The following is a 13,209-nucleotide window of genomic DNA, read 5'->3' on the forward strand; positions in this document are numbered from 1 at the left end:
TCCTCTCCTCCCTTAAACACAACCCAAGCGTTACAGCGCCTAACCTTAATTACGTTACACTGATCAGCAACTTCCAGGTCTAGACTGGATGCTGAAGCACGTGAAGTGGGAGCGGCCGCGGAAATTGCGCATGTACCGCATGCAAATAATGACAAATAGAAAATGCAAATAGGCCCGGGCCGCACTAACATTAAACTTTCATATTAAGGCGGGGGCCACAAACTATCGTCCCAGTTGGCCCGCGGGCCGCGAGTTTGAGACCCCTGATTTAGAGTTAAGAAAGTATGGATTGTATAAAATGACAAGTAAATGTCTAAAAAAAACCTTTGAACCTTTGGACCTTGCTAAACTGGGTTATACGGAGGAGGATTAGAGCCAGTGGAAAAAAAATAATGCTGACTTTAATCTCAGAATTCTGAGACAAAAAGTCAGAATTCTTTTTTTTTTCAGTGGCCCTAATCCTCTTCCGTAGGATTAAGTGCTAAATGTCATGGTGAGGTTTTTTTTTTTTTTTTTTTTTTTTTTTTAGCACAGAGGCTATCTCGACAATAGACAAGCTTATATACTGAGAGAGATGATTACCTGACCAGGTAACAAAGAGGACTAATCAGGGGAAAATGAAAAACAGCAGAGGCAGAGTCCAGGAAGAGACAGGAAACAGCTGGGAGGGGAAGCAACCTGAAGCTGCATTTCCATTACAAAAGTGTACAAATCTTTCTGGATATTCTGCTGATGTCGAAAAATGTAGGTGTATTTATATATCAGCCATTAGCATTCATCATCAGTCACCAGAGGAGACCTCAGTGTGTTGGAGTGACAAACTCCTTATAATTGGGAGAGGCCACATATTTGGCGTTTTGGGGAAACTGTAGTCCATAATTTTACAGACGTCATACGATTCAACACGTTGGAATGACACACAACGTTTCATGAACTGTGCAATGCTGTGAGACGTCTGGTGGAGCCAGCAGCACTCTGTCCATAAAATGAAATATAAAAACAAACCATCACCCTCCTCTTGTCTTCGTTCTGTGTCTTTTTCTCCTGTAGTAAAATCCAGCTGTTGATCGAGTGATGCAAAAAACCATGTTTCCCTTGCATTATTGCAAAATACATCAATTTCAATATGGCCAAAAAGAAAAATCGACCTCATTCTAGCACAAAAACTTTTTACCAAAAAAAACGTTTGTTTTTCTAATATTTGCGTGTTTCCATTGAGCAAATTTATTTTCGTATTTTCAATTTGCGCAATTCTATGGTCGATGGAATAACTTTTAAAGGCAAGTTCAATTTAGTAAGTTCCAGTGTGGTACTGTGATAGAGTGCCACCTGAGCAATGAGTAAATACACATGTTTAAATATGTTCTTTTGCAGCCTGAAATCATTGGTTATCGTCCCTGTTCTTCTCATTAAGCTACCACATCATGATCATCCTGCCTGTGTTTTGCTCCTACACCACTTTAACAAAAGACACATTTGAATTTGTGTTCTAAAACAAATTTGATCTCTCCAGTGGTTTACACTACACTTGAGAAAAAACACCTTAAGACAATCTGATTAAAAAGAAAACATCTAGAGTTTGATCTTAAAGATAAAAAGTAAAAAAAAAAAAACATTTCTAGTGAGCAGTTCTTAATCATCATTAGCCTTAAGTCTGGGCTGGAGCTGCATCTCACACTGAGTCCAGAAACCTCTCCTCCTTCCGATGTCTCTTTTTCTTCCCCTCATCCTGCAGGCAGGGCATATTCGAAGGCTAATTAGACCAGGGAAAGCAGTCATACTGAGAAGTCCACTGCAGGCCAGACATTTCCTCCAACAGTTCTGCCTCACAGAAATGTATCCTTGAAGCTTTAACAAAGTTGCAACAAGAGTTTTTAGAGCACCATGTTTTATATTTCATGGCATATTTCTTTCTTCCTTTCTCTCTCGCATTTTGTCTCCCTCTCTCTCAGTTACCGCCACCTCTCTCTCTTTCTCTCTGTTCTCCTTCTTTCCTTCATTTCTGATCCATTTTTTATGCATTACTCCATTACTAGCACTCCCATTTACAGTGCATTACCTCTTCCCATCTTTCACAAACACATTTTCTCTTTCCCTTTTCTTCACATCTTTCCCCCCTCGGCTTCTGCAGATGCCCCATGACACTTCTCAGTACTGCTCTGGTTAACCTCCTTTTATTATCCCTCTGCCTTCTCTCTGGTCACGTCACTTTGCACTAAGGACGTCTCCTACACATATCTTTATATTCGATCTTGCTTCTTGTATCTTTCTGTGAAGTCCGCCGCAGCAGTCTTTCCCTCTAATTGGTTATTCAAAGCATGCTTGAATAACCAATTATTCAAAGCGTGTTCATTTGGTTTCAGTATTACCCATTGTTCTCGATGCTTTACAACACAATTGTAGAAATGTCACCAAAAGTAATTAGCAGTAAACGTAATTGACAGAGGAGGTCTTGTTCGGGCATTTAGGGCGTCCATACAATACAGACAGAAAATGAAGTTAGTATGATGAATTGCCATGTTACAAGCAGTGAAACAGAAAACTCGACAGTGTTTGCAGAGAAACAGTTATTTTTTATTTAATCAGGTTGCTGTACTGATGCAAGTTCAAAAGAGATGCAGGAGTTCTTGTTTGACAGTAGGACACAGCTGGTGAGAGCCCATTTTCATTGCTGTGGACAAAGTACAAAAGAAAATCATCACTGTGGAAAGTGAAAAACAAAGAAAGAAAATCATCCTTCATTTTTCAGCTAAAAGCTCGTAGAGAACAATGGTTAAAACTGATATTATTTATTAAAGACTGCAAAAAGAAGGTATAATATGTGAAGAAGCCACTGACAGATATTTGAACAAACTCATACTCCCCCCTTTCAGTGACGGTTCTTGCAAGAATCTTAAAGAAATTGCTCCCCTCCCTTCTTCTAATTAAGTTCAACAAAAATAAACACAAACTGTAAGCTAATTTTTTAATAGAACAAGTCCTGAAATGTTTGTGCTTTAATTACAACATTCATAGTTTTGTACTTGAACTTTTAAAGCCACTGTATTCTTTAGGCCATCAGTTACTACTACCTACAGTACGAAAGAGGCATTTGATACATTCAATGGTTATTGGAGTTATGGCTTTTACTCTCTTAAAAAGTGGTGTTTTTAAAGGCTGCGCTTCATCAAATAAAGAAAGGTATGTTAACCAATAAAGTCTAGGAATGTCTACTCTTCATTTAATTTTCACATTTGTTCATGAGAAAAATTGACCAATTCTTTTTTAGGGTTTATTGTCTCGTACTTAAATCAAAGTCGCTAATTTATGTGCTGAATTAGACGTTCAGCGAATGTTCATTATGAAAGATTTAATTGACGAATCATCTACTGAATCAAGGCAGCCTTCACTTTTCAGATCGTCTTTCAATTTAACAAGACTTTACTGAAATTAGGTACAAACAGACAACAAATAAGGTCATGGAAATTTATAAGGATACTTGTAAAAAATAATTCAAGAGAGGAAATGGCAAAAGAGTCTAGTGATCAGCACAATTACTTGTTGAAATATATTATCTCTATGTCTCTCTTGATTTTTTATTTTTTGGTAATAATTATCATAAACTTGGAAAAACAAAAGTTGTAACTGACACATGAAATGATAAAACCAGGCCTCGGAACGATCCACCAGACAGGCTGTCCACTCTTTCACAGTGACTTTCTTGTTCTTGTCGCGATCACAAGACCTGCAAGCACAGCACAATACGGCGACTTCATAACGTGGCACATTCGACGAATTCTGACAATGCGTATACAGACGCTTTAGATTTCAAACACAGGACTAGAGATTTGCTGCGTGGAGACAGAAAGGGAATGCTTTGAAGAAGCATCACTGCAAAGCAGACTGAGATTGGGAAAACACAGCTGTCATTGTCTTTTAGTTCGCCGCGCGGCGTTATCTCTGAAGGGTACTCCTTCAATTTGTGTTAATCCGGGAGCCGCAGGGAACACAAAGGGTAATAAACATTATCATTGCTGGGAATGGCTTGACATTGACACAGATAGCCCCACTGCCACAAAACCTGTCACTGAAGACTGGCAGAGAGAGCTGACGGTTTGTGTGTGTGTGTGGGGCAGCGGGTGGGTGAATGGACAAGTGGATTGTAGAGAAAAATAGCACTTGGAATGATGACAGGAGAGATAAAATGAAGGACAGGCTGACATAGGAAGGGGATAAACGTATGAGCTAAAAACGAAACAGACGGTAGGTAAAAAGGAGGGAATGGGGAGAGGAAATGGTAAAGAAAGAAAGTTAATGGCGAAATTGTGTGGTCATATGAGATCAGCAGGGAGGATGAGGAAGGAAGCACTGCCCAGCGTGGAGGATGGATGGATGGCGCGCAGAGAGAACAGCATGGTGGGAGGCGCAACTTGATCAGAGTGGGGGGGGGGAGAAAAAAACATGTGATACATTTCAACCTCGTCGTAATGGTGATTAGCTGCAAGCTAACATATTGCAAGAGACAGAAGGCTTCCACCATGAACCTCTGTGTGACATGAGGTCATGTCAACATGAACATATGAGCAAAGTTAAATGACTACATGTTGCTGAATAAAAAATAGATCAAAACTAGAGATATGTTACAATCATCTTAACCCTCTATACCATGGCGTTGCCCTCAGGCAACAAACCACATACGTTGCTCCTTTATTTTATTTTTTGGGGGGTGGGGGTGATTTAAAGTACCACCAAACATATTTTTGTCCAAATAAAAGAGGTATTGAGGTTCATGTGACCATTTACTTGGAAGACTGGCAGTCATTTTTATGAAGTAGAGTTGCATTCTACACCTTGCCTCCTACTTGTAAGTTATAGATCACTTTTCTTCATGTTAAAATTTTGGGTAACTCTAACAAAAATTATTTTAATGTCTGTGTGTATGTAAAGAAGCATTGTAGATCATTTCAAGACATTTTGTTTTTATAATTGATATGCGAAAACTGTGTATTTTTGTTTGTTGCCTCAGGGCAACATTGTGCAGTTGGGGCCCTTTTGTTCAGAAAATATTATTGTAGTGCATTGATATGCAGTTGATTACAAAATAATTATAAAGCCAATTTCTTAACTTTATTAATGACTAACAGCAACAGGAGATGGATGCAAGATCATTTCATGGACAAAAGGTGCATGGTTCATAAGTTGGGGTCATTCCTGATGAAAACATGAGGATCCACTGTGCCACCATTACTTCATTGTTTGTTTATCCTCAAAACTAGCTTCAGTCCCAAAGGGTGATAAGCTGGTCATCAATGAATAAATGGTCCTATTCCAAGGCAGGCAAAGACTGAAGCAATACCTGCCAAAACCAAAAATATGGGGCTGCAGGGTCATTCATATGACTGGTGCAGATAGTGTTCCGTACAACTTTCAAACCTACACAGGGCGAGTCGTGCCAGATATGTTAGCTGGTGAAAATGTTTTCCTTTGCTTGGCTCAAATAATAATAATTAAAAAAAATCTGAACTACAAACTCTTAAAAAAAGAACCTGTAGTCCTAACTCCAGTCACTGATGTGAATCTTGTTACTACAATAGATAATCAGATAAACAGATGGTGATTCACAGGTATGTCAATAATCAAGTACCAGAAAAGTGACATACAATCTTTTTCACATCAACAAGCAATTTGTTCCTGATGTTTTACATATAATAGGGAAAAAGACTGACTGTAACATCCTTAGTGATTCTAACTCCGCCAAACATACACACGTACAAACACACAAATTAGTAATTTGCTTAAATGTAGCATTCATTAATGAACGTTGGTTGTTTATTTCATATTTGGTGAGTTGGAACCATGTCTGATTTACTTTTGTCAAGAAAAAGTTTTTTTTATTAATTTAGCTTTTGTTTGATTTGTATTTCATTTCTCATAATCACTGTAGAAAACCTTGGCGTTCTAGACCCCTGGTAGCACAATGTTGCCCTGAGGCAACAAACCCAAATCCGGTTCCGGGAGTTGTCAGGGTCCGATTTTATGATTGATATGTAATTAGGGGCCGCCAAGCTCCCAAAGAATGCATGAAAATATTTTTTCTCCAAAAAAAATCAAAAGTCATGCCATAGAGGGTTAAAAATAAGTTATATGTGTAAAAAGGAATGTGTTTATTTTATGCGTTTGTAAATGGGTGCAGATGGGACTAACAGGAAGAATGGTGTAGCACAACGCTCCGAAGGCATCTTCTTGTAATATAGCTTCTTCAGATCCCTCCTGCTCAGCTTTCCGTCTTTGTTCTTGTCCAGTAAAGTAAAGCTTTCCTAAAAACAAAAGAGAGATGTAGAAATAAGAAGATCATTGCGCTTTGCTGCATTTTAATAATGCATTAATATTAATATTGCACTATTAAAGTTCAAGCTCAGTTTATTAAAAGTAATAATTTATAAAGAGTGAGATTACATTGTGGTGCACCTCAAGGCTCCTTTCTCAGCCTGCTGTTGTTTTTAATTTACATAATGTTTCCTTTTCATGATGATCATATTTTTTTTAAAGTCTTTTCATTGAAATACTGGTTCCAGGAGAAGAAGTAGCACCTATCTTTCAATCAGATTTTTGATTAAGCCCAACCAAACAAACAGTGGCATTTTTTCCAAATATCTTGTCCTGAATGAGGACAAGCTAATGACTTGTCCTGAATGAGGAGGTATCAAACAGGTATCAGGTATTTGCAAGGTATCAAAACAATCAGTGTGTAGTTTTATGTTACCCACTTACTAAATCTGTAGTTATTGCTGCCATTAACTCTATCTTCTCTCTTAGTTTTTTTTCTCTATAGACGGCACACTTAGAGATGGTCACTGCTGACCTGCTGGTTACGTCATGTTGCCTTGCAGCAAGAAGGTCCTGGGTTCGATTCCCAGCCCGGGAAGCACTGTGGGTTCATGCATGCGTGGGTTCTCTCCGGGTACTCTGGCTTCCTCCCACGGTCCAAAAACATGACTGTTAGGTAAATTGGTCTCTCTAAATTCTCAGGTTGTTTATCCAGTCTGTCTCTGTGTTGCCCTGTGACAGACTGGTGACCTGTCCAGGGTGAACCCTGCCTCTCGCCCGGAACGTTAGCTGGAGACAGGCACCAGCAGCCCTCCCGACCCCACTAGGGACAAGGGTGTTAGAAAATGGATGGATGTTGATGATGCAATGGAAAAGCTATTTTCTTCTTGGGATTTTATGTGATGAACCAACACAAAGTAAGGCATACTGTCGAAGTGTTTGGAAAGAATTTCCTATTTCTTTTTTTTTTTTTTTTTTTACAATTAAAACCTGAAAATTGTAGCACAAAGACATCCATTCCCCTTTGAAATCCTATCAATAAAAACGGTGCAAAAAATTTGCACAATTTCCTACCTTGTAAATAGAGTTACTATATCAACCATAAACCCTAACCCAACTAAGAGATGAAGTAGTGGAGACATTTAAAACACAATTAGATTACAAAACAATGTCCCAAACTTTCCATTCCTCATGGAGAACTGTTCAACCCATCACTCAAAATGAAACAAAAATGTAGCACAATTGCAAACCAAAATATAACTCCACTACACACTTTTCAGATTTTATTTGCTAGAATCTCTGAAAATCCTATAGCACGTTTCACTCTCTTCTGAAATACGAACTACTTTGTGTCAGTCTAGCACATAAAATCCTAATAAAATACACTTCGAGTGATGTGACAAAATTTGGAAAAGAGGCACAAATGCTTCCAGACTGTATAATTTAAAATAATTATTAGATATTACCTCTCTAAGTAAGTTAAACCGCAACCTTCATAGTATTTGAAAAGCTTCTACTCTTTCACATCATGTATCACTTCCCATATACTGAAAACAATGCACAGGTTTTCATTTAATTTATGTGAGGCTGTGGAGATCAAGGGTTGCTGGAGAGAGGTTGTTAAGTTATCCCTCTTTCATCATCTTATTGAATAATTCAGTGGATATTGACCAAACCCCTATTTATGCAATGTGTTCCTGAGAGCCCCCATCTCAGTTTGTGGGCAACCAGGCCACACGCAACAGAAGAACTCGCCACTTCCAGTTGGTTGTTAGCATCGATCAGTCACCAGACAAGTGCACAAAGGGCAACAGCACAGTGGTGATGTCTGTTGTTAAAAAAAACAAACCAAAAAACAACTTTGTGTTTGGAGTAGGGTTACACTAGGAGCGAAAGCGATCTCTTAGCATGTCGTTCTTCCAGTTTTAGTTTCTTAAGTAATTCAATTCGCGGTTGATATTGATTCGCATTGTGTCATCGCTGGCTGATGTTGTCGTAGACGATAAATCAAATTTATTGCTTTACAAAGGTCTCTTGGTCTTCTATGAGTCTACTGCTTTTTGGTCACTTTCAACCACAAAGTTTGACCTTTGCCAGCTGCGTCCTCTCGGCGTGGCTGAGACAGGTTTGTGGCAGAGCTGCAGGTGTGTACGCCTCCCTCATTCGCCTCAGGAGAAGAAACCAGTCCAGGAGACGATATGGAAACTGGCCCAGCTCTTCCTTGTTGCATTCACTCTTGAGGACTGTTAAGAGGGAATAAGAGAGCTGATTTAGCAAGCTGCAGAGAACTCTGGAAATTCCGCCACATATTGAATGTTATGCGTGTTTACCCAAACAGGGTCCTGAGTGAGCCACTCCAGTGCGGCGCCTCTTCCTACAGGCTTCTTTGTGAAGCAAACACTCATTCCCATAGGTCTTTCCCAGAACACTGCACACTGGCGCCCTCTGCCTGATGGAACAAGTCAGAGCCCACACAGATCACAAAGTGTGCACTTCAAACTTGGTTTACAGAGAGCAGTGGATAATCGCAGGTGAGCGAAAAAAAAACAAAACATGTTTTTTTTTTTTAAATCTGGAAAATGTGGCATGCATTTGTATTTATCCACCCTTTAATTTCAAATTTCAAATTTTTAATTCAGTCCATAAAGTTGTCTTCTGACTATATATGAGCAAAATAACAAAAGATACAGAAAAAATTAAGTTTGAACGCAAAACAAATGCTGAACATCATTTTTAATACACCATCCACACAGTGAAACATGGCGGTGGCAGAATCATTCTATGGGGATGCTTTTCTTTAGTGGGAACAAGAAAACAAGTCAGAGTTTATTGCCTGATTCATGGAGCTAAATACAGTTCAATCTTGGGAGAAAGCCTACAATAATCTGACAAATCAGTGGAGATTCATCTTCCAGCGGGGATGTGACCCTAAATATACAACCCTAGCAGCAAAAGAATGGCATAGATCTAAAAGTGTTCAAGAGTTATAAAATAATAGTCAATGACTAGACCAAACTCCAAGTAACAACATGTGGCAGGACTTACAAGATTTCATCAAAAACATGGAAAAAAGATCTTGTAGGCACACTCACAAAGACTTGCAGCTCTAATTGCAGTGAAAGGTAATCCTAGAAAATATTGAATCTAGGACTAAACACAAATGCATGCCACGACTCACTTTTCTTTATTTTACTTTTTGGAAAATATTTTTAAAAGTACAGCCTTCATGTTTTTTGTCATAGCTTTGCAATACGTTGACACCATAACACACTCTGCCATAAAATTCCAAGAAAATACACATTTTTGAGTATGAACTGAAAAAAAGTCAATGTTTGTGAATACTTTTGCAAAGTATCTTTTCATGAGGGAGCTTGACAAATGTAAAGTCATTGAAATGACTTGCTTACAAACGACACCGGATAGTAAAAAAGTGTCATGCAGGGTGTTTACCGTGGACATGACTGCGGACAAACACACTTGGGTGTGAGAATTCCCTTTTCCTGTACTTGGCACCAAGATCCAACGGGACTGTGGCATCTGAGCAGCTCACAAAGCTTTTCTGAAATAGTAAACAAGGTATATACTATTATTTATATAATAAATATAAATTATATACATTTTTTCATTTTAAATAAGTCAACTGTTTTTTATAAAATACTAGGTAGTTGAGCTTTGAAAGCTGGGATCTTGAGGTGATCCCTCTTGAGCGAAGACTCGAGTAAACTCTGTTGAGATTGTGTTGAAATGAAAAGAGCCGTCACCAGAAAGTCAAGGAAAAAATGAACAGCATACGTGGCATAATTTCCATGTCTTTTTATGTGAAATCGTGTTTTGGTGAACAACAAAACACACCAAAAATGCCAACACTTTCCTAAACGGTAGTTTGTGCTGATAATCTGACTGATAAAATGACCCAATGGACTGAACAATTGTAAGTAAGCATAAGTATGAAACTTGGAGATATCCTTTAAACTTTTATCATTACACACACAAAGAAAGGCCATTTGTGTAAACCTAACCCTATTTATTTATTTTCTTCTCTTCTCTGTTTTGTTGCACATACTGTAAATGTTTCAGAACACCAGAAAAAATTGAGCACTTCTTGAGTAGATACAAGAAGTATCAAATGATGATTGTCTTTATTAAAGGAAAAAGTTATCCTGTTTGTCAACATGAGGTTCACTAAATAAATGGCAGTAAGTCACAGACTTTAATTGATACGCAGATAATGCCTTGTTTTGCTCAATAACCTCTTTATCATTTTAACAAGACAATAACCTTGACTATAGGTATTTTTAATGTCTGCTTGTCATTGTTTTCTTTTTACGTATTTCACTTTTTAGGTGTCCTCTGTATGGGATAAGTAAAGTAGTTATCTTTTCTGATTCTACATGTTTATTACATGAATACCAGGTAGAGGGAAAATTATGCTTGCTTGATTATTCTTAGCCTTACATGACCTTTTCATCACTGGCATGCAGACATATGTATATGGCTTTCTTTTGCTGTTGGATCTTACCGGGGTCCACTCTACCAATGTATGGCGTCAGCCTCTCTTCAGCTTCTCTCTGTCTCCGCAGAGCTCTGCCTCCCTGCACCAAAATGACAAGCATATTCTGAAAGTTATCTGCCATGCTCAACATAGAGAGCTAAACGATCATGGGTGCTCATTTTATTTCAGAGGCGTCAGTGAATTATCAATTTAGTCCAAAATTATAATCTAAGTCACTTACAGGTCTGCAAACATAAATATATATTCATATATATATTCAAAACAACAGTGAAAATAATATTTTATCTCCATGAGATGAATTTTAAGACTCTTTGTAGTCTACGCCAGCTCCACATCTGCCCCCCAAAAGTTTCACAGATCACATGCAGGTGGCCAAGTGCTTGAGCCAGGCTCCCATAACTCGTACTTTTATTTTAAACTTATAACCAGGCAATCTGATAGCTGCAGCAACAAATAGATGGCCTAAAGAATCTTCTACCTGTAATTGTGTCTGGAATCAAAGGCATACAGAGGTGACAAAAGCAACATAGCATTTATTTTTAACTATAATGTGTAGCAAAGTGAATGTTTCCAAATTGTATGAGAAAATCAGTCTTTTGGTGGATAATCATATTTAGAAAAACTTACCATGGCTGCATATGGGTAAATAAGGAGAAAGAAGGCAAGTATCGAGTTCAGCTTCATGACTGAGACATCCACTGCAATTAAAAGTGACAAATAAGGAAGTTTGATGTTTTCTGCCTTCCTCTGCTGTGGTTTATTTACTATTATTTCAATCTGATAACACAGTAGGAAACAAAGGCACACTGAGGATCCAGAAGACCACAAAAAGTAATTTTAAGGAGTAAGGAGAGCATTGGTTCACACTTAGAGTACTCTTGACTTTTAGTTGTGGAAGTTGTTTTTTAATAGTCAAACAGCTGAATTTCTTTCTTATTACACTACTTTGATGATAGAGAAATAGAAAAGCTTACCAGGAATCCCTATTCCACCTTTTCTTTCCTACTCTTCTTCTTCACCTTGTCTCCAGATATTTCTCTTCTCTCTGTGTCTCCCCTCCTCCTTTCAGGCTGTGTTGAAACTTTTGTCTTTCTTCTGTTTGATCCATCAACATATAGAGATTTTCACATCTTAGCTCTCTCTATATTTTTTTTCTGCTTTGACGTGTGTTTGCTCCCTTTCCAAAGAGGGAAAGTGAGGAGAACTTTTTTTGTGAGAGGTAGATGGTATTTATTACAGTTGGGACTGGTCCACGGTGTGATTTATGAACACACTTCTTTTTGCTCTATTTTTTTTCTCTTTTTTACGTTAAAACCTTTAATATATCCCAGACTGTCAGAAGCATGAAACATGGCACTAAAAGGAAGGAATGTGAGCAGGATACTGAGAATCTGAGCTATGACTGGCAAAAAAACTACAATACTGCCCTCTAGTGGTTTTAGTTATGAATAACAGCTTAACGATAAGCAGGATAAATCTAAAGTCAACATTTCTGTCAGTAATTTTACTTTCATCCTGTTCTGTGAGTTATTTTGGCTGCTGGCTTTTAGAACCATATTGGTCTTAGAATATTTTATAAAATATTTTGGAAACATTCTCTCTGAGTAAACTTGGCTTGTGCACAGAAAGCTCTGAATTATAAATTGGAGACAAAACACAAGACGTTTTTTAACATAAAAAATCTTATGATTTCCGATAATGAAATGACCCCCCCCCCCCCCCCCCCCAAAAAAAAACCCCAAACAAACAAACAAAAAATATATACATTTTAAAAAGTTCAGTGTCATATCCCTAAAATGTTTTTATTTTCCTTTGTTTTTTAATAAAGTTAGTCAGTTCTGTTACTTCAAACTGAAACTAAGAAAAATAAATTTGATAAAATAAATACAGAAATAAATATTAATTCGAAGACATATTTTTTATTGTTTTTTTTTGTTTGCTACAAAACAAAATAAAAGATAATCTGAAAAAATTAAATCACTACTATGCTGTTTACTTTGGAGTAAAAATAAAAAACGGAAAAATTATCTATGAATGAATAAGTACAGAAGTTCAATTAAATACTTCTGTAATTTAAAAAAAAAAGTACATCTACCTATAAATTAAAACAAAATCAATCGTGAGGTTGACTTTATTGCAACAATGTTAAACATTTTTTTAATAAAACAAAACAAATCAAGATAAAATGTATGTCCAAAACATGACACGTCACGTTAGGAATGTGGTATTTATTTTGACCTAGTAGCCTTTCTTTTTTTTTTTCATAAAAAACAAAAAACAACAAAAAAACAACAACAACATAAAACAACAACAACAAAAACAAACGGTGGCGTCACAGTCCCATTAGCCGCGGTCAGCTGCCAGATTAGCGCGCCCAGGTTGACAGCTCC

General features: G+C 37.5%; 1 protein-coding gene across 1 annotated transcript; it reads right to left on the reverse strand.

Annotated features, from left to right (window-relative positions):
• Nucleotides 1-2,552: 2,552 nt before the first annotated feature.
• sparcl2 (SPARC-like 2) lies at nucleotides 2,553-12,005 on the reverse strand. Its single transcript, XM_032552436.1, has 9 exons — nucleotides 11,794-12,005; nucleotides 11,447-11,517; nucleotides 10,826-10,898; nucleotides 9,757-9,865; nucleotides 8,637-8,755; nucleotides 8,395-8,549; nucleotides 6,184-6,296; nucleotides 3,630-3,724; nucleotides 2,553-2,671 (listed from the first exon to the last, which is right to left on the reverse strand). Exons 2-9 carry the CDS (start codon nucleotides 11,501-11,503, stop codon nucleotides 2,607-2,609), a joined length of 786 nt encoding a protein of 261 aa, XP_032408327.1. The 5' UTR covers nucleotides 11,504-11,517; nucleotides 11,794-12,005; the 3' UTR covers nucleotides 2,553-2,606.
• Between the last annotated feature and the right edge of the window lie 1,204 nt (nucleotides 12,006-13,209).

This window comes from Xiphophorus hellerii, chromosome 22 (genome assembly GCF_003331165.1).
Source record: "Xiphophorus hellerii strain 12219 chromosome 22, Xiphophorus_hellerii-4.1, whole genome shotgun sequence".
NCBI classification, from domain to species: domain Eukaryota; kingdom Metazoa; phylum Chordata; class Actinopteri; order Cyprinodontiformes; family Poeciliidae; genus Xiphophorus; species Xiphophorus hellerii.